Genomic DNA, 25369 nt, shown 5'->3' with positions numbered 1-25369 from the left:
TGCTCTGCATTAATGAATGTTTTAGACTCATTCCTGAAACAGGTAACATGGTTAACTTAGTGAGGCTGCCTCCTTCTTATCAAGCTGGAATTAATGCACACATGCACTGTTTTATGCTTCGATGTTTTACCTTTAATCGAGGGATTCATGTGTCATACATCTTACAACCTTCCTAGAAAATGGATGCATCAAAAGCTGAAGTCTGTTCTTTTTCACCACTGGAGGGCGATCTGAACCAGGTTTAGGGAGATGACTTTGCCACCAGCTCGTTTGTGATTTGATCTAATATGGTAAACTGATTATAAAATATTACTGATACAATGTTTAACTCTATAGTAAAGAGTTACTTATAAAAGGCCTCACTGGATAGTTCTAAATGCATTATACAATGATTTGGTTCTGAGGTGGGGGTTCATTTTTCTAGTAGGCGACTTATACTGTATTTTTCAAGCAAAAATAGTGAAAAATGGCCAATAGACTCTGATTTCCGTCTTTCTAAAAAAGAGGATTTGAAATTGACATATAGTTGACCTTTCACTAAACTATGAACCCATTAGTAATTATAACCAATAAAGTAAAGATTATTCACAAATGAAAATTATTATTGCAACCCTAATCTTATTCTTATCTTGTGATATATATGTTGGTGTTGGTGACCACTTATGCTCTTAAGATAATAAAAGGATGAACAGTTGGGAATGAGGTCTCTTATAATTGATAACATGGCCATAATATTATTTTGGTGTAATGAATTATGTGTGTTACTCAATCATCCCTAATGAATCATTAAGGAAATGTGCAATTTGAAAGTCATAATGATGTCTCTATTTTTATTATTATTTAACTGAACTCTGCCTGCCAAATGTTTTGATACCTTGATTGGCAGGCACTTCTCCCTCCTCATTGGTTGAAGCCTGCGTGACGTAATACCCCCGGTATGCTGAGCTGTGTCTGGAGCAGCGCGTGGGGTCCGCTCTATCTGTACGGACCCCGGTGTCGAACCGGGTTTAAATTACTCTATGATACACTTATTTATTCTCTGTAACCAACCTAAAGATTTAAATGGCGGTTGTCAGTTAATATAGATGAGAGTATGAGCTTTCCAATGCATCTTTGATGGGATAACTGCGTCGAGTAGGCTACTAGCGTGTTTTTTTTTTAAAGACTTGTTTGGTTGCATGTTTTTGCATCAAACCCTGTATTTATTTCACCTGGAAGGAGATGGAGGACATCGCCTTTGACTGACGACTGTTATCAAGTAGGTGATCATATTCAAGCATTTCAGGATACAAGTTGGAAATGGCCCAAATGCACAAGTGCTAGTGTTTCTTTTAGCTTTATTTACTTTTCCTTGATGTCAATTATCCAACTGATTCTGCAATATTGTTTTACTTAATTTGTGGTAAAGTCTGTATATTTGATAGTGTTTGTGGAAGACAGAAATAGATGCTACTTCTGTTATGGGTGGTTATTTTATTATGTGTGCATCTCTTCTTGTGTCTGACATGTTGTCCTACTTCAGCCACTTTGAATATTTCATTTTAACCACACACACACACACACACACACAAACACACACACACACACACACACACACACACACACACACACACACACACACACACACACACACACACACACACACACACACACACACACACACATATAGTCCATCTGTGACCTTCCTCTTCTGTCTGTGTGTCATTACTCTAGATGTAGGTTTAAACATCAAATATGATCATGTTATGTTGAGTTCTTACTGAGCTTTTCCTATCATGAATACTACTTGATACTACACGAATAAATGTAATTAGGTCTTATTATAAGAGAGCAGCATCTAAATCTTATTATTTCTTCAAGCAGAGAAACAACCACAGTGGACCTGAGACTCTTTGCTTCAGCAGAACCACACAGTCCCATCTTTCATGTGAGCGGGCTGACATGACCTGACAGACGTTTCTCATGATCCAGCTCAGTTAATCACAACCATCTCAGCTTGCGCCAGTGCCCAGGGGGAAGAGCTGCAAGCGGGGGGACCTCCAGCCGTGATAATAATAGGCAAGAGTCACATCCGCTTTGCAGTGATAATGTTAGTCCTCTGCTGACAACTAGGCGGTCACACTGGCCTACTTTCATGTGGTCTCGCGCTACTGGACAGTTGAAAATCAGCAAGGACAGGAACAATACAGATTCAATGCAAAAAGTCCTTTAAAAACAATATATTCCCACATATTGCATCAGCGGAGACACTAATCTTATTTCTGAGATAGCATTAAGGATTTAAAAATGATTATATCAAAAAGAGAGCAGCAGGACTTGCTCCACAGAAATGTGTGTATATTGTATTTCTGGATTAGTTAATAAAATAAGACAGTTTTGTCCAAACAACTAGATACTGAGAGTATTTGGGGATTTAGTGTCTTGCTTAAGGCTCCTACCTGCACTTCCTCCTGAGCTTTGTGAAGTTACACAACCAAAGGCAAACATTAGTCTGCTGTTGTTATTTAATAGCTTTCTAGACACATTTACATTTAAATTAATATTATTTCATTTGATTTCTTTTACATATCTTTTATGTATTTGTGTTGTTTATATTAGGGCTTTATAGAAAGGTTCACCAAGTCCATAAGCAACTCTTTATATTGTTAATGTTGAGATTGTTATTTTGCCTCTGAGCAGATTTCAATGTGATTTTTTTCTGTTGCCATGGTAAGGCTGTTGTTTATTGTTGTCATGTGATGTTAAAGAGGATTACCTCTTCATGGTCATCTGTAACAGATGTTGTTTGTTTACCCACGTTGTGCCCCCCCTGCACAACAACGTGACGTCTATGAACCGATGCCTTGTGATGTGGGACATGAAGCCCAAAACAATGTCTGAAGACAGACGATCTGACATCTAAAATAATGAATTTCTTAACACAAGTCTTGTTAAAATCTTCAACATATAACATTACAGAGGGCAAAAACACAGTAAATGGTGTATCCTAGCAACATTCATTATCACTTTTTTGACAATCCCCAGTGTTTAAATATTTGATGTGCTTTTACATTATTATTTTTAGCGGTCCTCATAGATGTTTAATGAAGGGATGGTAATCATTCTTTTTCTGCCTGTGTTTTGAAGTCAGCACAAATGTGTATAAAACATGTTAAATTAACTACACTGATGTAAAATTGTATTTACTGTTAGCAGGGCCAGCGTAGCATCACTGCAGTGCAGATGCCCTAGTTACAGAGCAGCTGAGTAACTGAGAGGGACTGTGGTTGGCCCAGGCAGCGAGAGGAGGGGTCTGTTAATGGTTGACTGAATTATGGAGGGGAGGCTGTGCTGAGGGCCAGAAGCAGACAACACAGTAGGACTCTGGCTGCAGGACCAGTGATGTGAAGTGAGGGAGCAGACTCAGACACCAGCAGCCTGCACTTGTGCTTTATGGTTTCATCTTTTTTCTACTCTGTTGGGATGTTTTACCGTAAATTTAAAGATGCACTTAACTTGTGTCCCCGAAGCTTTAAGCCCGACAAAGCATTACAGCTAGGAGGGCCATTGAGTTCAAACACCAAGAAGCAGATCCAGAGGGAGATCAACATAAACAATTCATATGCATATACCAACAACAAACTAGACTAAATGTATCCTGATTATAGTTACATGCAAAATTCAACATGTAGCAATGTTCCAACTGTGTAAAAAACAAACATTTTCTTTTAAATATAAACGCTTTATAAAGGTACCTCTGACCTTGGATCTTGGACAGAGTTTTGGTCTAAACTTGAGTCTAACTGCTAAGAATTTTGTCTGCATTATCACTTAAAGAGCCCAATTATTACGCAGTAGCAGTGATAGTAATTATCTATATGTATTTTGTATATCCACATAGTCTTTTACCGTATGCATCTCCCTCCAAAGCTGAAAATATGCTGTTGATTTCTGATAAAACATTTAAATCAGTATTGTATTAATAGCTGATTTTATTCAATTTTTTTCTTTAAGGATTCCAATTTTGGAAGATGGAGATCGTTTCCATGATCCAGCCTGATCCAGCAATATGATTGGAGCATCCAGTCACTCAGGTGACACCCTGATCGCGTGCCACTTCCCTGCGGTCCAGCTCCCCACCTGGCAGCTTCCTGTCCAGGCCCTGTGCAGCTCGGCCAAGAGGTCCGGCCGGCTGTGCCCAGTGGGTCTGACCCGAGCAGTGTCCCTCCCAGAGCGAGACTCTCTGAACCGAGAACATGCGTTCACCGGGGGCCGAAGACCTTTCTCCAGCAGCCATGGCAGTTTCATCGAGGACCGAGCGGAGGAGGAGGGGGTCAGCGACAGCAGCGGGAGGGACGACTCCAACTCGTCACCGGAGGAGGCCAGTTCCCAACTGAAGAAGGAAAACTCTGGAGCTAGAGACACTCTACGCTCACACAATTCATTCCTCCCAAACAGAACGCTGGATGAGGATGAGGAAGAGGAAGATAGTGAAGGTGATAATCTACACAGATATCACGAGGACTCGTCTTTTGTATTGCATGGGAATTCCAACTGGCCTCTAAGTAATGGTGCTATATCTCACGGGGGAATGGGCGGTGCATGGGGCAATGAAGGAACCATGTTGGGGGCTGAGAGGGACCATGAGTGGATCTCTAACCAGCTCCACCAGCAGGACTCACTGCAGACCCAATGCCAGTGCTTCCATGTGAGCAGATCTGGCGTCAGGGCTCATAAAGAGAAGGATTCAGACAGACGGAAGGATAACATGTCCTGCTGCATCCACCGCCAACACAAATGTTCTCCAGAGCTTTTCTCCAACACTCACACAGAGAATGTCAGTGACTCTTCCTGTAACAGTTCTGATGGCGTCCTGGTTAATTTCTGCACTATCTATAACAGGAGCAACAACCCTGCCACACCGCATGACCTCAGCAGTCCTGCAGCTCACCCCTATCAGTCCTCTGAGGGGTCTGTGTTCCTCAACCTCCAACCTGTTCCTGAGACTCCAGCAGAGGGTCTCCAACATGATAACATGGCAGATAACTCTCCCCCTAAAGAGGAAGCTGACACAATGCCCTCTGCTTCCTGCTGGTCTCCTCAAGGTCTCGACTCTAACTGCAATCTCTACTCCCTGGAGCCGCCCCCCCCGGGTCTCTCCTCGCTCGAGGTGTCAGACCTGGCTGCCTGCCTGCAAAGCCAAGCCACATTGGCCATGGAGACCAACCAGAAGTACTACAAGCTTGTGTCATGTGACCTCTCCTCCCAGTCTCCCAGTCCTGCCTGGTCCAGTCTCACCAGCTGTCCCGAGGGTCAGAGCAGAAGTAGCCCCTTCCCTCCCTCTGAGCACTTTTCTGTTGACCATAAGAAAGAAGCACAACACAAAGAAGTCATGAAGGTAATGTTGTAATAAAACAGCTCTTCTCCTAGATATTTTCTATAAACATCTTCTGTGAAACTACATTATGATTTGTTTGTGTAAACCTAAGCAGTTCTTTATATTTTTCATCATCAGGAAGAAGACGATCACCGAAAGGATAAGAGGCTCTCCTCCGCACATGCTGACTGCTCTGAGTTTCAGACCCATGATGACCAAGTTGCCACGACCTCTTCTGAGAGATCCCTCTACAGAAAGAAGCAATCATACAGCTTCCAAAACCCTCTCTACCAATCACCCTATTCACTGTGCCCCATCCAGTGTAGCCCACATAGCAGTCAATGCCAAGGCACAAGCACCGCGTCCACGCAGCCATCTGTGATTCTGCACCAGGAGCACTGTGAAACTGATGCTACTGAGAAGGGTAAGGCGATAAAAAGAGTGTTTTTATGTCTTTATTGCTTAAATTGTATTTCTTTCAGTATTAAGGGAATCTAACATCTGTTCCAAATATTTGTCTTATCCTCTATCTCCATCCAAGGGGCATGTTCATTGGAAAATGCAGTGGTGCGCTACAGTAAGGCCCAGAGACCGACCTCACTGCCCATCCAGCCCTTTGTTCTGGTCCCCGCAGGCAAACCCCAGACGCAGCACTTGAGCTGTCTTCTGGAGCAGTACATAAACCAGAAGAGCAGCAAGAGCTCTCAACCAGGCCTCAAGTTCAAGGGCAAAAGCAGCCAAGGTTGTTCTAATCTGCAGGCATCACCAATGGGCAACCACTGCCCCATCTTCCTGGAGGCTCCCTCGAGCTCCGACACCTGCTCCACCTGCACGCCGAGCCCAGAGTGCTTCAGTCGAGCATGGAGCCAGTCCCGCGGAGGCCAAGGATGCCCAAGTCCATTTACATTAAGAAGCAGCCAGGATCCAACCTACAGCCCACCGTCGAGACTGGTTCAAGATAACACAAGCCCACCTCAGAGTACCACTTCTTCAAATTTGATTGCAGCCCCACTTAAGTCCCACCTTGTTAAAAGTCCCGCCTACCAGGACCTTATTAACCTCACCCCTGAGCAGGGCCAGACCAAGACAGAGCCCAGGAGTCCCTATGAGACCCAGACCCCCTCAACATTTTCTCATACACCACCCACTTTACTCCTGACCACTGACACCCATCACCCACACCTGCAGGCCTCCCTGTCTCCTCCCACAGCCGTACAACCTGAACAGGAGCTCCCTCAGTGCCGCGCTGCACCTGCAACTGACTTTGGCTTTTTTGATAATAGTTTTACAGCTGCCTTCTCCTCTGTAGCTCCTCTTTCCTATTTGAGTTATCTGTTTTCCATGGCTGCTTCTGGGCTGCAAATCCAGCACTCTGCTGGGCTCAGTGGGAAGCAGAGTCAGAATCAACACAGTGAGACTCTGATCCTGAGTGACAGGCCGCCCACAGAGTTCTGCCTCTCACCCGATACATCTTATGAGTCCATGTCTATCAGCCATCTTCAGAGGAGAGGTGAGGACACTGAATGAATGATATATTATTTGGTGTAAAACATGTTAATTACATGGAAAAACATTGAAATCATAATGGAGTAAAAACAAAGTCACCCAGTAACGGCAATGACTGGATTCCTTCTTGATTGGATTGTCTAGCCAGTGATGAGCTGTTGAGAACAGTAAAAAAAACAAGTCACTGTGCTGCAGCAGTGCCTTCAATACCCTGAAGGGGCTTCCTCTCAAACATGACCTATTTTTAACTCTCCCTGCACGGGATTGGCTAAGCTTGCTGCTCTGTAGCCTATGTGTGTGTGACTGCACGCTTCAAGAGAAGACAAGAGGAGAGAATGATGCAGTAGAAACAGTGCTAATTATTTATAGACACACATATTCATTTAGTGTTTCCATTTGGCCCACACGAGCACATTTGATTCTATAAATGTGAGCCTTCTGTGATGGATAACCAAGGATGGAGACGCTGTGGTGAACCATCAGTGTGGTGCAGCACTGCAGGCAGCATCAACATGCATAAAGAATTTACCATGACATTTGCAGAGGCTAGCCAGTATGAGATGAGGAAAGCCAGGCAAGGGAAAGCAAGTCAATGAGGAACGCTGCTAAAATGGACTCTTTTATCTTTGGCTCACTTTCACATTTGCATTCCCGCAATATGATAATGATGTTTCTATGCAGTGACCCAGTTAGGGAGGTGGAAATCTTATGGAGCGTGTTCATGATTGAGTCTTATTTTCTTTAAACGAGTACAACATATGACATAATTTCAACCTGTTTCCAATACAAATCACCATGCTTAAATAATTTTCTAAAAGTGACCAGACAATCTAAATTACAGCTATAGAATCACAAATAAAGAATCCAATTGATTTGTACTGTTAACAGGTTGGTTGAAATGTTTATATTTATATATTTATTTAAACAAGGACCATGCATACAAATAAATTAATCTCAGAAAAGATCCCAGATTTTAGCTAATCGTTCATTTCCATCCAGTCCTTAAGCAGCTACATAACAATTAACAAACACTACACCACACTGGATGTTTTCACATACAAATGATACACGGAAATTACATAATATAGCATTTACAATGTAACACATATTGTATATTGTAATACATCAATCTCCAATGTCTCTCCTTGTCCAATGTCCCCAGGTTTGCTGAGGTCTGTGAGCAGGGCCGTGGATTTAATCATGGCACATTTTGGCAGCAGCAGAGACCCTGAAGAAAAGGTCTGAATTTGGCAGAGCTAAGCAACTATGTTTCACAATGGAAAAGCGCCAAACTGATATTACTTACACTGCAGGACAGGAGTCAAATAACTTGTGTCAGCAGGAAATATATTGTATTATATTTCTTTCCTTCTGCTGCAGATGCGACTGGGTAACAGCTCATGCAGTCCCACAATCGGCAGCCTGGTCCTGGAACATTTGTGTCCGGCGATCCAGAATATTTTAGAGGACGGGCTTAGGGATCACAAGCTGGATGTCATCGTTGGGCAGCGTCGCAATCACTCCTGGGGTGTTGTGGAGGTCTCTACTAGGATAGGTAAATGCATAAGAGTGAAGATGATTCAAAGGAAGTGCCCTGAATATAGTGGCATACCGATGGAGCAGCTTGTTTGTAGTAAACTGTTTGTTGATGAAGTATTTTTGGTCTGAAACAGGTCCATCCACCAAGGTCCTTCACAGCCTGGTCTCCAAAATCAGACAATTTCCCCAACTCTCCAGCCAATGCATGAGACTGAGAGCCTTCATCATGGGCCTGCTTAAGTAAGACAATCTTTAATCACACTTTCAAAGGTATAATGAATGTATACATAAGCTATAATCCTGGCTGTGTTGTTTTCTTTGTTTTCTCTTTCAGCTTGAGAGCTTTAGAATTCTGGCTCAGTCACCTTCAGAGTCAAACAGGTGAGTGCCAATACATATCCTGGCAAATGGTCCACCCTCAGACCTCTCAACAACTATTGAAAGGACTGTCATGAAATATGATTCAAGTTCCCCGCTGAATTTATTCACCATGTTGGCATGCTATCAATAGCATTTAGCCCCGTTTTAGATCACTAATGCATTTGTTTCTATCTTTGTTTACACCTGTTACTTCTCCACAGATTTAGTGACGACATACTACCATTCATGGGGTTTCCTGTCCATGTCCCTGGGTCAGTGTCAGCCCTTGTTTCAGGAGCTGCTGCTTCTGCTGCAGCCGCTCACTGTGATGCCCTTTGACCTCAACTTGCTCCTGGAGCCTCGAATGTTACGTAACAGACAGTTGTGTTCGGAGGAGCATGGTGTTTCTCCTCCTCAGCCATGCTCAGCCCTCCTAGTGACCAGCTGGCCACTACTGCAAGCCGACAAAAAGGCCTACAGCAGCCACAGTCAGCAAAACAACATTTCACAGCAGACAGGCCTTCATTGCCACGACTCTCCTAGGTCTCAGAATTGCATCAAGCAGGACTGTGAAGGGAATTGGGCCAACAGGAGTCCATTAGCTCCTATTCAAGAGTGGTGGTCGAATAAGCCTGACCTTGTGGATGGTGTGGTTGAAGGGGAGGACTGTAGACAGAATTGTGCCGAAAATTGGTCTCAAATTAGTATGGACAGCAGGCATGAAGACAGGATGGGAGAGAAGGAAAATGAGACCCCAATTGCGACCACATTTGTCCAGGCTGAGAGTCCATATCAGGGTGGGCTGCGCTGGGCCAAACTGTTTGGAGCCGCTGATACTTCCACCAGGACAGAGACAGTTTCCCAGAGTCACAGTGGAGCACAAACCAGAAGGTAAGAACCAGCCGTGATAACTGGTAAAGATGTTGTTGTGTGATTTTCTTACTACTTTAATATATATCATTGCTTTCACAGGTCCAGGCGACCATCGCACTGGCTGCATTTTGACAGATCCCATCTTGGACTGTTGGCTCAATCCATCAGGTCAATGACGCTGGGAGGAGCAAGCTCAGACTAACTGAAAACTAAATCCTCTGTGGATGAAGGACAGAGTTGGGCTTATTTACTGTAATAGCCTGCATGATAATAGTTTGCTCAACGTAACCGAAAGCACATAAATTAAATGAATCACAGCTTTAGCAATGGCCCTTATTCATCAGGCTGAGCATTGCAGCATAAGTCAGGTTGCAACATTGAACCCTAAACTATCCAGTTAAAAGTCATTCATTTTAAGCTGGTGTAGCACCACTAACTGTAGCATCATTTCCACAGAAGATCCAGAGATCTCTACCGGGAAGTAGCTTGATGATTAAGGGTCATTCCTCCATTTGCAATTTCAACCTCAAAAACTGATCCTTTATATTCCCTAGAGTCAATTATAAATCATGAAATGTGCATTTTGACCTTTTGGACATTGTTGTGGTGCAAAATTATCTGTTTAGAAGAAGAAGAAGATGAACGTTTATTAATCCCCCTAGGGGGAAATTCAGTGTTTACATATCTGTCATTCTCTACATAGCTGTACATTTTATCTTTAGGTGGGAAAAAAGCCAGAAAATACACTCGTAACTGTGCCAAATATGCTTCACACCAGCCTCTTGGATAGTCAGTGGTTTTTGGTTTCCTGTAGCCTGTTTGAGCAAATCCCCAGCATGGATTTTCTGCATGAGTTAAAAAAAGAAACGGTACAATAGGTGCTTCGGTACTTCCTATATCTCTTCCTATAACTCCCCCTTGATGTTTTTATTGGTGAAGAGCTAGGTTTTGTACATTTTCTGGAACTGAAAGTGTGGAAATAGTTTGCAGTAGGATGTCTTCCAGTGAATTTTGTTAAGTTGCACAATATAAGCCATCTGGTGGCTGTTTCAGGTACTTTAATGTGTGTCAGCTACATTTTGACAGACTAGTGGTTAGTTAATAAGGAGGAAAGAACAGAACGTGTGTTTTATATACAGAACATTCATGTATTTATGTGCAATCTGTGAAATAATTTGACCCAGCATCATTGTCTCAACCTCTGAATGTTTCCTCTAATGCCAGTGACAATCAAAGTCTGTCAATAAAGACTTCTTTGTATGCCAACAGTAAACATTACAAATGTTTATTCATGCGTTTCCTGTCATGAGGATTTCCTAAATAGTTCTTAAACTTGACTCATGTCAGAACTTCATCTTGCCAGTAATTTGGACAGTTTTATGATTTTGCCTGACATGACGGATCCTCTTGATGCTGCTCTTTTCCAGTGCATTCTGGGAAAGTTGGCCAAAGGTTTGTTCATACGTGAACTGGTACCCTGTGGGATGGCACAGAGGGAGAAATGCTTAAACTTGATGCTAAAAGGTTAAATCTCTTCAATACTATTTATAAAATAGCTGATAAAAGGCAAATGTGTTTCTAGCACTGACACTGACATGGGATGTGTCCTGTGAAGGACGGCACCACACCCCTGTTTGATGGATAGATGGTAGCAATGGGAATTATTGTACTTTCCCTCCTTCCCGGGATGCTTAGGGACGTGGGATCAGTCTGCTGCTGTTTCCCAAACTGGATCAGTGCCTGTTTGGGGAAGCCTTTGCCAATTAGGAAGCGAGATGTTGGCACATGGCCTGTAAAACCTGTTTAAAATACATCACAGTGAGCTTCTAGAGTACTTTAGGAAAATATAAACATCCTAATTTTCCCTGTAAGTGGAGACCAAAATAAAAATTATAATTTGATCCTTTTACGTATTTGATGGATGTGTAAATTGGCAATTGTTCTCTATAACAACTTTTTCATATCAACTAGTGGCCTAATGCATTTAGAAGGAAACAACTGGTTAAGTTCTCTGATGTACCTGTTTTAAAGTACTTTTGTGGGTTATCATCATCCATGAAGTGTGGTTTTCCTGTGGGGGTGAAGGACTTTAAGGGCCTGTAGGGGATTTCTTTGTTGGAGATTTCTCTCAAGTGGGGTCTTGGTTTCTGAGCCAAATGATAACAGAGAACAGTTAAAAACACAAATGACTCAGAAATCAAACCAGCTAAAATGCTATATTCAAGTAAATGTAATACCAATGAACAAAAGTTTAATGTAAACCTATTGAAAAATAAATGAAGACAGTAACTTTGTGCTAGTTAACAGAAAACATTAATAAGACAGTGGATTATAGTGTACTGCTGTGTTCTGTTTATTCATGTGAATCTCAGATGAATTGTTGAATCTGTGTCAGGCCCTTCTGGAGAGCTGACCAGTTCTGCTTCGGTCTGTTTCAGGGTGGATTATATTACAGTGATCTGACACTAGAGTTCCACTATGGATAATTAAACAAGAGTGAACCTATTCAGAGGTGCAATGTCAACATGTATGTGTGCATGGGGGTGGGTTTAAAAGAGAGAGAGTTACTTCAACCTGTGTGTGGGTGTAGTTGACAACAGCTGGCAGCTCTGTCGATTCTCGTTGGATCTTGGCACAACCATCCTGGTGAAACTCTGACAGCGCCTTACGGCATGTTTCTGAGTAGGTGCAGGCAAAGTAGTTCTGGCTTTTTGGAATGAAGCCTAAAACAGCAACAAAGGACATACAGTATCAGTTTCACCTGAAGTTCTGACAAGCAATAAAAATAGTTTTGGATTTCATTCAATGTGTTTTTTCTTTGTCTGCCTTCACTACAATACCACAGCAGTGAATATATGTAAGTATAACATTTAAAAAAAAGTTAACACCAACCTTTTTCTGGAAAAAGTGTCCCTGGAACTGCTTAAAGAGCTTTAAAGGAAAGTATTACATTGGTACTACTCATATCAAATAAAAATAGTGCTGTGGATAATGCAAATCGACTGCACCATTGTTTTTAGAAAGATACGAAGGAATTTGGTTGAACTGATCCTGTAAAATGCATTGCAAAAATGCATGTTTACATAATAAAATAAAAGGACTTTAACTTACATTTCTGCTATGGCTGTTTGGTGAATGTTATCTCGTGTTTTAAACCTGGTCCACTTAATAATAATAATAATAATAATAATAATAGATTTTATTTATTAGCGCTTTTACAGGTGCTCATAGACGCTTTACAGATAATAGTGAAGAGAAAAGAAAAGAGAAGAAAGGAACAACAAATAAATATATAGTTAAAGTTAAAGTCAAATAATACAAAAACAATCACACATTAAAAGCCAGATTGAAGAGGTGAGTTTTTTGAAGGTGGTGAGGTCGGTGCAGTCTCTGATGGGTTGTGGGAGTGAGTTCCAGAAGGGAGGGGGCAGCAACGGAGAAGTAAGGAATTTCAGTACAGCCATATTTTGTAATTATATTTCCTCCAAAGTAAATTCGTTCCCCCACACTCATGTCAGGTTATTCAAGATTTTTACCGATGGTTGAAATCTCCACCACGATGGAAAGTTTAGTGTGGAGTGTGTTTTATTAGCAATCTGCAATAAGAGTGTAGTATTCAGCATCTCCCGAATCTTACATTACATGTTACTTACATACATCTCAGTTACTGTGGACAATCCCCCACAGGTCGTGAGCAGTTTGGGGTGAAGTGTCTCAGGGACACAACGGACATGGCTGACTGCAGTGGGACTCGACTTGCTATCCCTCCATATCCTCCAATCTCTAAATAAGACAGTTACATTCTCGTCATGGACGAAAGACGCGATAGCAAGAAAACCCCGGTCCTAAAAACCCTCCATGTACCTGATAAAAACCCTCCAACACCACACCAACACACACGGGACCTAACCCGAGACACATACAGACCAAGATTAAGATAAATGGATTTGACAGAAACATAAATGAGGTAAAGCAAGTTCTCGCTCTCTATTAATCCCAAAGCAAGCTATAATACAACTCCCTGCACCTTACCCATACATCAGGAACTTTTGCAGTTTCTTTGAAAGAGCATCAAAGTAGCGGTCGAACTTGAAGCTCCTGGAGAACCTGGTATCATACAGGATGGACGGCAGAGGAGAACAGTGGGACAGCGCGCCCAATAGATGTCAAAAACAAAGCCGGCAGAGACTGGACATCACGCAGCCATGAGACCGCACCACAGTGGAAAACAAAGAGGCACATTGTGTGTTTTGATTGGCCGGGCCTTCACCATATTGGTCTTCCATGAGAACACAAGAGCAAGCGTGAGGACAGGTGGTAACCTCAAAGCGCCACAGGGCAACAGCTTGCCTGCTCGCTTTTTACAACAGGCTGTGTTACCAGAGCTGCTGGTGACGACACATCTGAGTTTATACACACAACACACACACAGCCCCANCAATGGGGTATGTAATTTATTTCAGAAAACACTTTTTGTTATATTCCATGGAATGCTCTTAACATCCCGATAGCAATGAATATATTAAATGCTTTGACATTGTCAAAGCATTTAATATATTCATTGCTATCGGGATGTTAAGAGCATTCCATGGAATATAACAAAAAGTGTTTTCTGAAATAAATTACATACCCCATTGAATTATGTCAGCTGTCTTCCTCTCCCGTGTTGTTCCTCGATACGTAAAGGCTGCAGCACCGTTGACAACTTCTCTCTACACATCAAAACATACCGGTAAACCAGCATCGTTTGCTGTGAAAGCATATAACTCTGTCCACACAGTATTAATTCCTGTGTTCCTCCGGTACTTTTCTTTGATTTATCCATAGTTCGCTCATCAAGCCGGGGGTCAGGTTATTCACCCGCAGGAAAAGGCACTCGCGCGGGACCGTAGCAGGATGTGACGCATATTTTAGTTGACCTAATTAAAATCGTTTTGTTTTTTATTTATGTGTCACAGTATCACCTCAAAATACAAGATACGAAACATTTTCAACCATGCAACAAAATATAAATAGTCCTACAAATACTTTTATTTTATTTCCTTCTTATTTTTGTCTAAGCTCAAGGAAGCCAGAGCAGAGGGCTTAAAGGGCTGCATGCGGCCCGTGGGCCGCGGGTTGCCAACCCCTGGCATAGGTCAACGGCCTTGGGTATTGCTGCCATTTCTCTTAAGGAGGAGCAGCTTGGGCGCATTGTTGTTGCCAGTCTATGACAGAGCACAAGCCGCCATGAGGTAGCTTACTGTTCAGGGACGAAAGTTCCCTGGCGCACATTCTTTTCTACGGACGAGAGCTCTAGTTAGATTCAGGGTCCATAATGTGTAGACTCACTGATAAAGAATGTTGATTATTACACTCCGAACTAGTTAAAACCTCGAGCTGTAGAAGCGTTCTTCAGAATTGGTTTGGCAACCGCTGTGTCAACTGGTGACACACCACCTGTCTTGTCAACTCTCCGGCCGTAACTCCAAATAAACCACCAGTGTTTGCCATCAAAGCTCCAGCTCTCCTCGTGTCTCTCTAAGTCCTGACTCTCCATTGCTTCAGAAGTTTCCCTTACACTTATTTCTCAACAGTAGTATGTAATGAGGTCAAGTAAGAATAGGACGTTTTGGTGTTTATGCTAGGCTAGGCTAACAGTTTCCTGGCTGTAACTTAGTATTTACAGTAACTGAGTGAAAAGTTAGTGGCTTCAAAAAAAGGAAATAAGTATAACTCTCTGACAGACACAAAGGAAGGTTGCAAATTAATCAGAGGAGATTAACAATGGTGTGGCTTTTTGAAATGAATAGCTCTGATTAAAGACACTTGTCAAATGTGATAAGACAATGTCAGGAGAAATCTCTTAATGTAATCAAACAGGGTGAGACGAGCCTTGATCATATGCCCGTCTTGTACTGATATAATGATGAGACCCAACTCTCATCCATTTAAACTGCATGTAATCAATGATTGTCACTTATTAGGTCTCATTCATTCACTGTCATTGTTAGTTTCTCAAGGTGAGTTGAGACAATTACCTTTCACCTTTCCACGTATCCACTCTGGCAAAGTCCTTGTAGTTCTGCTGGCCAGTGAAGAAGACATACTCCCCATCGTTGGAAGCATTGGTCTGTAGGAAAAAAAGGAAAATGTTCAACAAACAGCTCAAACAAATAGCAACTCTTGATTTTCTGCAATTTTAATACAATTTCTTTGCAATTATCTCATATACCATTTTAATGATCAACAAACTCAAGTCTGGACAAAGTGTACAATATCATATTTATATTAGTTGTTATTGCTATTTTCTCTTCCTGCTTGTAAAGCGTCGTTGAGCACCAGGAAAAGCACTATATAAATACATGCATTATCATTATACTTGACCTTATAGAAGAGTCCAAAAACATCGTCCAGGTTGGGTTTGAAAAGTTTGAGGGCTTTGAGCAGGGGGTCTTCATATCCCCACAGCAGCTCCCCCACTGTGCGTGTGGTGAAAAGGCCTTCGTTTTCAGACTTCATGTAGGAGGAGATCAAGTTTGCAAGGACCAAATTATCTTTGAATTGCTCCATCACCGACTACCGGGGGGAAAAAGAAAGACAAACTGCGTTGTAAAGCGATGAATGACAGAAGTTCTTTGAAGACAACCACGTAATGGGATGAATCATTTACTTGAATCACATTTTTTATAATCTTTATGAGAGTTCACTTCCCAGTAGCACAACAGCACATATTATCAATCCTATACCTACAAAGCATCATGTACTGTTATATCTTTGTAACAATAAAAGGAAAGCACATCTACTGTAATGAAGATAAATGGCAACATCGTCTCATACATTTTGGGGGAGGGGAGAGAGAACCTTTTTGTATGTAATTAAAAAGATAAATTGATGTAACCTGTGAGTCTGTTGTTACACCATTTGAGTGATGTCATTCTTAATTGTTTACAAGATAATGTTAAGAAGATGTGTTATCCATGGATCTTTAATACTTTACCTTTAAGGTATGAGGACATTATAAGAACTCATTATAAAAAATTAAAATAATATTGTGGTTGATACACAATACAACATTAATAAAACAGTATAATATTAAACAACACAAGCAGTAAATGGATCTGCAATGCTCACAATTGCAGGGATGTTGACCGTCCTGATGAGATCACTCTCTGGACCCCGGGACATGTCTCTCTGAAATATGTAGGTCTTTGTGTTGACAGATGATACTTTGGTGCCATTTTCCTGGAAGTCCACTTGCTCCATCGGCCGGTACTCTCTGTGTAGGAAATGACAGCAGCTGGGTTATAACTGGGTTTATGGTAGAAAGATGTTAACTCTTAGTTCCTTGTTGCAGCCAAATATTTAAAGACAAACAATGTTAATACAACAATACACTAGGTTGGCCTATTATCTTATTACAGTATCTGCACCTCATACTACAGAGAAGAGGCTATTGTTAAATAATTATAGAATTCTGTACTGAAACTATTAGTTCTGGTTTAAATATTGCATAAAGAAGGAAGAGGTTTCCATTGAAGTCAAAATAAGGTTAAATCATCTTTACAGTCAATACTGACTCCTGACTATTCAGAACGAGTTGTAATGACCACGAGTAAAAGGGATGTTTTCCAACCAAGATGCACTATAGTCATGCTTTTTATGTTAACTCTAATTGAACATGATGATCTTGAGGCAAGGATACCAATTACAACATCATAAGCAATGTCTTTGATTAATTATTGAATATAATAGATTAATTTGTTGATTTATAGTCTTACATTTTGTACTAAAGTGAAAAATGACGATGCATGTTATGATTTCATGTTTGCAACTGCCCTGCTTATCTATTTTCCAGCTTCTTCCTTTTGTGTTTTACCTAATCTAATAACCACCTCTTTAACACCTTTCTGCATTGATGATATCGTCAGTTTTCGTTTGATTTGACAGAATCAACAATTGTGCTTCTTAATGGCTTTGTGGCTTTCTTTTACTGTGACATCTGCACTTCTGGTTTATGAAATAGACGACCAGAGTAATTAGAGTATTTTTCCTTTTCCTCACCTGTATGTATATGGTCCGATCTCCAGCACAGCAGGCCGATCTCCATCCACCACCTCCAGGGGGTTTGTCAGATTGAAGAAGTAAAACTGCATGTAAACAGGGGCTGGTGGATTCTCCCAGACCTCAAACGCCTCCGTGCCATTCTTCAAAACGACTTCCTATGGGGAACAAAGAGCATTGGGTTATATGTACTGCACAGTTGAGAAAAATGTGCAACTTCAGATGCATATTTAGCTGACTAAGCTGTCCACATCATATGACAAAGGCTGCTGTAAGTGGTTAAATCACAATATGGATAACCAGGCAGGATATGATATGTAATACACATTGCAATGACGTACGAATTTCACAAATCTAAAATAAGTTATTTCAAAAGTCAGATATAAAAGTGTGCCAGATATTTATCTGTTATAAATTTGAATATGCGAAAAACCCCACCCAAAACATCTCAACACTTCTTCATTCAACTGGCTAAATAATTGTCTATGAGTATCGGGAGAAGCTGGCTGTCAGAGCTTGCTAACTTGATGAGTAGTGTGAGAACATCAATTCCTTAATGTTAGTCATTGGTAAAACATTCAATTTTAAAACCAGCTAGCTAAATACCTAATGTTAAAGCTGCCCATCAGACACACCATACTGGTCTCTATGGCAGAATCGAAACCCATCAGACTGTCTGCCATTTCGTCACAATAACAATAAGCTAACTCACAATAACCGTCATCAAAATGTCTAACGTTAAATAGTTAGTGGCCATCTAACTATAACGCCTACATAAACAAGGTTTCCCAAAATAAGATGTTTGGCATACCTTTTTAACCACCGACTGTAGGATATGTGGAAACACGTTAGACAACACCAAAGAAATGCCGGCAATCAAAAGTAGAATAGAAAGAACTCCGGTGCTGTAAATACAACATGATTTCAGTTGCATGGTGGAAAAGCAGACAGATATGTAAAGGCAGTAGCTCTCACTGACATTAGCTACCGTCTGTGTGTGAGCGCTGTTTTTGTTTTGACGGCCCAGGAACTTTCTCGGTGAATCAAAGACCAACGTCCGGAGTGAAATACTTCCCTGTTGCCACTTCCGGTTTCTTCGACATTCGCGATCTTCCTGGATAACGAGCCCTAACAAACGCACTACAGTGATATATTTGGAGTGTCCCCTTTAATAGATGTCGTAATTTATGATGTAAAATGTGATAGCTGCCTATAAACTATTAAACGAGAGACGAAATAATGTGTCCAACATTAGCTGGCTGTTGAAAGCTAAATAAAGGGGAACATATTTCTTGTAGGTAAAGACTCTTTGTTTTTAATCGCATGACAGTTACGTCATTCATTAAACCTCAGTCTTATGTGGATCTCTCTGTTTCAAACATACATGATTACATAAAAGACAAAATACAACTAAAACTCAAGAGACAAGCTAAAATTGAGCATTAAGTGACTTATTAATTATTAATTAACATGAATCAAGGAAAGTTCAACTTCTACTGTGCTGTTCTTGGGCCTTCTTGGGAAGACACTTTTTGTGAGCCGTTTGAGGTGAAACCATAGGGTGAAACATACAATCCAACAGTTATCCTGTTTGCATAGTCATGTTGAAACTCAGGGTATAGCCAGGTCATGATGTCAGTGTAAACAAAACCTGAATATTTCATTGCACTATTGTCTCTGTTTCTTTAAAACATGTAAAGCTTCGTTTTGTTCAATACTGATTACCATCAAACAACCAAACATTCACATACTAATAATACATTTTTCATAATACAGAACAACAGTGTAAGAGATTGTTTCTCCACTAGATGTCACTGTCTTGACATTTACTAATATTTCTTGCCTATATTCTTTGTTGGTCTACAAACTGGAGCCATATCTGTTGAGTCAACATTTCGTAATAATAGGGACCACACCTTGGCTAAGCAGACTAATCTATGAGCAGGTATCTCGGTGTCATATTGTCTCTTGTCCCATTTCCATTTTTCTGATTGTAAGACATACTCATAGGAAATATGTTCAGATTTGCCATTCATATCTGAATATAAGCTACCAAAGCACATTGTATGAATGATACCCTTAACACATGTTGGCGTTAAATCAAAACATTTGAACATTAGCTTTACATTAATAGTTTGGGTTAAATATGACAGACATACAGAACGTGCAGTAGCCAAGGTAGGATTATCCGACATTACCAAATATCACCAATACAACTTGACTGCTCAGACACGTCCATACCTGCTTGAATAAGTTTCATTGCAGTGCAGTTGCAACATTTATCATCATCATCATCATGACGTGTTCGATTGGCAGTTTCTTAACCTCAGGCATGACTATACTGCTTTAACACATTGTGATACTGCTACTATAAAGCCTGTGAAAATGTTTGCATTGTTTGTTCTATGGATCCTTTGCATTATGGAAAATGTATACAACTTTTTGGAGCTCGGCTCATAGGGATTTCAAGTTTGAATATCTTGAATATCCTTTATTTTTGTGCTCCAAGTGCAGGAGGTGCAATAATAATGTGCTGGAATACCACCTTACATAACACAATTATAGCTTTATTAGTTGTATTAAATACCTAATACATAGAAAAATAAACAGATAAATAGACCAACATTGAATGGTTTGAAACAAGTGATAGTTACTCCACACAGAGTGTTTTGAATGATATAATCCATTACTGGGGGTGTCATGGGAGTTCAGGGGTCCAATCAAAAACCTAAGAAATAACCTTTAAATTGTGGCACATCAACAAAAAGTTTAATCAGTAAAAGAGTAAGGATTTTATGATTCTAATGTATTCTATTCTAGCTGTGTGAGTGTGGTTTTGTGGGAAATACGCCTTCAACCAAACATGAATGGGGCACAATGGATAACTGAAGAGGGCTCGCTCGCCGCGGTCACGAGAGCACTGGGGGAGTGACGTCACCACCCTAAACCGGGCACCAGCCGTTGAGTTGAGTCCCGAGCGAGAGACAGGCAGGAATCCGGGAACAACTTTTAATGTATGCGGGCCGAGCCGGGCCAGTGTCTCGGGACGCACTTTTTCCTCCTCCTTTATGCATCCTTCTGCTCGACTAAGCTCAACTACGGCTCGTTGTTTTCTCACCGGCTCGGTAGACAATCTGTTTTTGGCACAAAACGCGGTTGTGTGTCAGTTTCTTTTTATGTGTCCAGCCCTCCTGCGACTCCAGGACATAACCGGGTAAGTGTGTCCAGTAGTTTCACACCATGTTAGTAGTAGTGGTCGGAATGATGTCAAGGCATTTTAAACAAAAGCGTCACAACTATCCAAGTGTTTGTAAGTCTCGGTGGTAAGTTAAACGCTGCTGTTACAAAGCGTTCAAACTCATTGTTTGTGTACAATGATGCACGAAGCGCGCATTTGATGCTTTTTGTGCTAATTGCTAAACGAGTTGCAGCTTTGCCCGTTTTTGTTTTTGCATGCAACTTCCATTGTTTGAGGGCAGTATGCAAATATACACAGGTAGCTAGCTACTTAATAAACCGTGGTTCGTGCTCCATTAGAGTTTGACAATAGATTCAGTTGTTAAAGTTCAATGTACCGTCCAACATTGACAGAGACAACACATTAGTTAAATATCTCTGTTTCAGTTTTTTCGATTCGCTTCATAGAGATCTTCACATTCCACAATTGCTTTCTATTGTTGTTTTCACACATTTATCATTGTTGTGCTGCTGACATTTTACAGAAAATGAAGATTTGCTTTATGAATGTGCCATGCAAATGTATGTTAATCTGTGTCTTGAATGCTGCCAGTTATGGCTGTCCTTGAAGCACCCACCTTTCAATTCCTTAAACACATCAGTATCTGCCCACATGAAGAGTCTGTGAAAATGGAACAAATGTTTCTTACTTGCTCTATGTTTCTGCTAAGCCTTTTTAGTTCACACATTTTTTAAATACAATTTATTTAGGACTTAACTGCCAGTTATCATGGCAAAGAGGTTCAATTTGCTTACATAGTTGAACAAATACAAGCAGACATAAAGAAGTAAGTGAGTAGTTTCATTTTGACTGGTATGATCACAATGATATCTTTAGAGTAAATCACTGACAAGGTCATTTTAGGCATGAACATGTGGAAATTGAGGGGAGGCAGTTAACACGAAAACATGTATTTCACCAGACATCCCTAAGGGTTCTGTAGTGATTTAAAACATCCTTATGGGGAAACCATACAAAGCAGGATACAATTTCCAGCAACAGGTTTGCATTAGAAGTGAATGTGCTACACAAATTCCATTCCCAAAACTACTAATTGATTTGGGAGGAAGAAGAGAGAACTGTAAAAGTATACCGAGTATAGAGCAAGACTGTATGGTACAGAATACTGTGATCAAACTTATTAGGAACACTTTGTACACATTTGCTTTTGTCACTACTACAGTACTACAAGTGGTGCTCCTAAAGAGGCTTTAATACACAGCATATTTTTTTATATTTGAGGTAAAAGGTAATTTACCAAGGCTGTAGATTATTGCCACTGTAAATCCCTGCATATTTACACCTCCAATTGACTGTAACTTGTATGGATATAGTGTCCCACAATACCTGATAAATCAGTTAGTCTAGTCTTTCGGGAATGCTAAATCACATTTGAAATGGAGTTACATACTCATCACTAATTTCATCATCTGTGTCTTTTTTTCTTCACAGCCTTCCCTGAGTGATTGAGTGAGTGACTGCATGGACCAGACTGAACATGAAGAGCCTTAAAGCAAAGTTTAGAAAAACTGATGTAAGTACTATAACATGTATCCGCGGCTGTGTGAAGTGTGTGCACGCAACAATGTGTGCACATACACATGTCTGCACGGCTGAGTCAGTGTCTGTGTATGCATGCCTTGTGCAGTTGTGGGTGATTTACTGCAGATTTTCTCAACCTTGGGGTCAGCAGCACCCCATTGCTTTGGGCTATTTAGGAAAAAATAAATAGACTGGAAAAATAAAATAGAGTTCAATCATGTCTGTGTAATACTTATGGAACTTCCTTCTTGCTCTTGTAATCAGAAAGTGTGCCTTGCTCACTTTCCCATGATAACTTGTAAACTCTAAATGCTGGTGTCATGAGAATTGTAGGTCCTCAAAACAGGATCATGAGTTTGATAAACCCTGATTTATGGTGTTAGCGATATGACATAGACTATTATACTGACATGTTGAGTCACTCTGGAAGGTGGAGGACTCGAGAGGTGATTCAAATATTTTGATTAAAACTACAAAAACCACAAATATCCTAAGATACTGTGACTCCGTGCTGCTCCAGAGGAGGGTTTGACCCTGATGACTGAATCAGTTTTTTGGGAGGAATATCTCGGTGTTGGTTCAGTCATTTTTTGGGTCACATTCAAAGATACTCTACACTCACAGGAAGTGAGGCGTCTCCACAGCGTCTGACTCATCTGTTGTCACAGTGACCGTAATGACACAGAGCCAAAACGCAGACAGGAAAAAGCTGGAGGGTTGGTGGATGAATGGGATAAGTTTTAGGGGAGGTAGGGAGTGTCAGAAGTAGACAAGTTGACAAATGGAGTGAAGAATGTCTACTAAATGAGATACTTGGTTTATTCAGACAGTTTCCATGAGATTAGGAGTGTGTGGCAGCAGGGCAGGATGGGGAGCTCTGGTTAAATTGCATGCTCTGTTGAGAGAGAGAGAGAGAGAGAGAGACTGTCTCACAGAGGAAGAATTAGGTGGAGTACATCCCAGCTTTTACTCAATTATAGCTACAATATACTGCAAGGCATAACTAGTGCATACGAATGCGTTGAGAGCCAGGCCTCTGCTAGTGGAGATCAAAATCAATTCGCTAGAGAGAGACCCACCTATAGATCATCTGGAAGAACATCACATGTAGAGTTACAACTCTTTGTAAGGAATACTCAAATGTCTATGAGCAAAAAATTGGCATTTCATCTTTAACAACCTTCAATTTTATACGATTCTACAGCCTAATATTAGTAAATTATTGCAACTATGTGGCGGAGAACAATAGTGTCCATTGTTCTAGAGAATGTTGAGTCCAGCATCGGGCAGAAAGGTCACAGTAGAACCGCTTAGCGTGTGAAATGTATAGTGGCTGTTTCACCTTTACTGGGTGTTTTTAAAACGGTGTTGTTACAGTAGGAGTTGTAAACTGTTTGATATGGAGGCTTTTGGAGGTGAATGCTTGTCCTCGCTGAAATAGCCAGTCGTAGGCGGCATGAGAGAAGAAAGGGAAGAGCGGTGGATGTGAATGTTGCTTAGAAACACGACTGAAGCCATTCGCAGTCATGTATGCCTTTGCAGACCTCACACCCACACGCACTGTCGCACTTTGATTGTTTTTGATATCTGATAATGTTTCAGTTTGTCTTTTCATTTTGATGAACCCCCGTTTTCATGTATGTGCATTTATATGTGTATACTGTTTAAGGATCAATTGGACTTTTGTGCTCTTCCAGTCATATACACAATTAAATACGTTTTTCTGTTTCTATTTTAGACTCTATTCTCTCGAGCAATTTTGTGAAATACAGTACAACATTGCATTCTTCTATTTAGAGGAGAGGTCCTATTGCCCATCATAACAAGCAACTTTCAGTGAAGTACATGTTCATTTTTCATTAGTTTTCAGTTTTGTAGTGCATACTTGGTGATTAAAATGAATGGTCACGCTTGTGATAAGCAGAAAAACATTTCACAGGCCAGCATGTTTTCCCTCTGAGCCAACATAGTCATTCCTTTGCTTTTTATAGAAACCTGAACAACTCTAATAGAAAGAAAATATCTCTCTGGTTCTATTTTAGGCTGTGTGTGTCAGTGACCGATTTCCCAGGAATGTTCCCCCCTAAACCCCAAAACCAGCACTTTTATTATATATATTATTTACAAAATAACAGAAACTTAATGCTTTTGAAAATAGCTTCACAATGCAGTAGACATTTCCAGATAATGTGTAATGGAATATGTTCTTTAGTGTCAAATCTTCTCTAAATGGTTCACTCCGGGGAGCCACCTCCAGCACCAAGAGCTGAATGCATCGGGCAGCCAAACCTCAAACACCTCCGGTACAACAAGAGGCCTAAATAAGGTAGAAAAAGAGCTGGAGAGAGAGAATAGGAAGTGTGATATCATACAGCCAGGAAAAGGGCTATATGTGGAGCTGGATGATGTGGGCCTTTTTCTTTTTTTTTAAATGATGAAAACAAGCCTTTCCTTCCAGATTATTTTTAAATTATGCTGGTTATTTGTCTTTGACATTCTAGTAATTTGACTATCTGAAAGTATGTTTGGAAATACCATGCGAACTAAAACTCTAGAGCCAAGCCGACTCAGCAGAATGTTGTGCAAGGTTTAGTAGATCAGCTTTCTCAAATGCTGCCCTGTGATTTGACTGTGAGGCTAAGTTGTGCAAAAACACCACCTCCGCATATTTATATACTCATGCATTTCCAACCTTGACATTAAACTTCTGTATTACTGCTGAAAAAAAAGGACAGATTTTTATCCACATTGAATTTGTCTGTCAAAATTCTGTGCATGCCGTTACCTAAAAGGGAGGGAACACCAGTGTTGCTTTATCAGCAGGTGTGTACTGTGTAGTTACGCAAGGTCGAAGTGAATCGGAGGAATTGTTTAAAGTGTGTGTGTTTGTCCATGTGTGTGTTCTGAAATGT

At 40.8% G+C, this 25369-nt stretch overlaps 4 protein-coding genes across 7 annotated transcripts in view; 2 read left to right on the top strand and 2 right to left on the bottom strand.

Moving 5' to 3' along the window:
- Positions 1-979: 979 nt before the first annotated feature.
- Positions 980-10921, top strand: LOC104961035 (iporin). Of its 3 annotated transcripts, none has more exons than XM_010789237.1 (11): positions 980-1258; positions 1864-2058; positions 3994-5377; positions 5495-5780; positions 5898-6866; positions 8025-8101; positions 8243-8417; positions 8536-8641; positions 8736-8782; positions 8983-9652; positions 9734-10921. In XM_010789237.1, exons 3-11 carry the CDS (start codon positions 4049-4051, stop codon positions 9834-9836), a joined length of 3762 nt encoding a protein of 1253 aa, XP_010787539.1. In that variant the 5' UTR covers positions 980-1258; positions 1864-2058; positions 3994-4048; the 3' UTR covers positions 9837-10921. The 3 variants fall into 3 exon arrangements, with proteins under 3 accessions (XP_010787539.1, XP_010787540.1, XP_010787541.1); XM_010789238.1 differs by having other exon boundaries at positions 1861-2058; XM_010789239.1 differs by lacking the exon at positions 1864-2058.
- On the bottom strand, positions 10541-12544 carry cimip2b (ciliary microtubule inner protein 2B). Its single transcript, XM_010789240.1, has 5 exons — positions 12527-12544; positions 12203-12357; positions 11655-11781; positions 11224-11433; positions 10541-11111 (listed from the first exon to the last, which is right to left on the bottom strand). The coding sequence occupies exons 3-5, from the start codon at positions 11689-11691 to the stop codon at positions 10978-10980; spliced, it is 381 nt and encodes a 126-aa protein (XP_010787542.1). The 5' UTR covers positions 11692-11781; positions 12203-12357; positions 12527-12544; the 3' UTR covers positions 10541-10977.
- A 3104-nt stretch (positions 12545-15648) lies between these two features.
- LOC104961038 (lysosome membrane protein 2-like) lies at positions 15649-18724 on the bottom strand. Its single transcript, XM_010789241.1, has 5 exons — positions 18489-18724; positions 17678-17835; positions 16748-16892; positions 16001-16192; positions 15649-15746 (listed from the first exon to the last, which is right to left on the bottom strand). Exons 1-5 carry the CDS (start codon positions 18609-18611, stop codon positions 15651-15653), a joined length of 714 nt encoding a protein of 237 aa, XP_010787543.1. The 5' UTR covers positions 18612-18724; the 3' UTR covers positions 15649-15650.
- Positions 18725-20514: 1790 nt separating this feature from the next.
- The window catches only part of rai14 (retinoic acid induced 14), a 37848-nt gene continuing 32993 nt past the window's right edge, over positions 20515-25369 (top strand). For both annotated transcript variants that reach the window (XM_010789243.1, XM_010789242.1), the window contains exons 1-2: positions 20515-20891; positions 22368-22449. In XM_010789243.1, coding sequence (XP_010787545.1) covers positions 22414-22449 — 36 coding nt within the window. In that variant the 5' untranslated portion in view covers positions 20515-20891; positions 22368-22413. The remainder of the gene's footprint in view (positions 20892-22367; positions 22450-25369) is intronic.

Source organism: Notothenia coriiceps, unplaced genomic scaffold, assembly GCF_000735185.1.
Source record: "Notothenia coriiceps isolate Sejong01 unplaced genomic scaffold, NC01 NC01_scaffold00032679, whole genome shotgun sequence".
In the NCBI taxonomy this organism is placed as follows: domain Eukaryota; kingdom Metazoa; phylum Chordata; class Actinopteri; order Perciformes; family Nototheniidae; genus Notothenia; species Notothenia coriiceps.
Note: the sequence above shows the minus strand (reverse complement) of the source record. Positions and strands in the feature narration are given on the sequence as shown.

Bases quoted from the DNA above. Each gene is read 5' to 3' on its own strand.
- LOC104961038 (XM_010789241.1), bottom strand. From the start codon at position 18,611: ATGCAACTGAAATCATGTTGTATTTACAGCACCGGAGTTCTTTCTATT. The intron at 17,836-18,488 runs GTATGCCAAACA...TGTTCCCCATAG, and splicing joins TACAGTCGGTGGTTAAAAAG to GAAGTCGTTTTGAAGAATGG. The intron at 15,747-16,000 runs GTCAAGTATAAT...TTTTTCCTACAG, and splicing joins TTTTTGGACTCTTCTATAAG to ACCAATGCTTCCAACGATGG.
- LOC104961035 (XM_010789239.1), top strand. From the start codon at position 4,049: ATGATTGGAGCATCCAGTCACTCAGGTGACACCCTGATCGCGTGCCAC. The intron at 5,378-5,494 runs GTAATGTTGTAA...TTTCATCATCAG, and splicing joins AACACAAAGAAGTCATGAAG to GAAGAAGACGATCACCGAAA. The intron at 8,102-8,242 runs GTCTGAATTTGG...CTTCTGCTGCAG, and splicing joins GCAGAGACCCTGAAGAAAAG to ATGCGACTGGGTAACAGCTC.
- cimip2b (XM_010789240.1), bottom strand. From the start codon at position 11,691: ATGGATGATGATAACCCACAAAAGTACTTTAAAACAG. The intron at 11,434-11,654 runs GTACATCAGAGA...TATTTTAAACAG, and splicing joins ACAAAAGTACTTTAAAACAG to GTTTTACAGGCCATGTGCCA. The intron at 11,112-11,223 runs GTCAGTGCTAGA...GCCATCCCACAG, and splicing joins AGGACACATCCCATGTCAGT to GGTACCAGTTCACGTATGAA.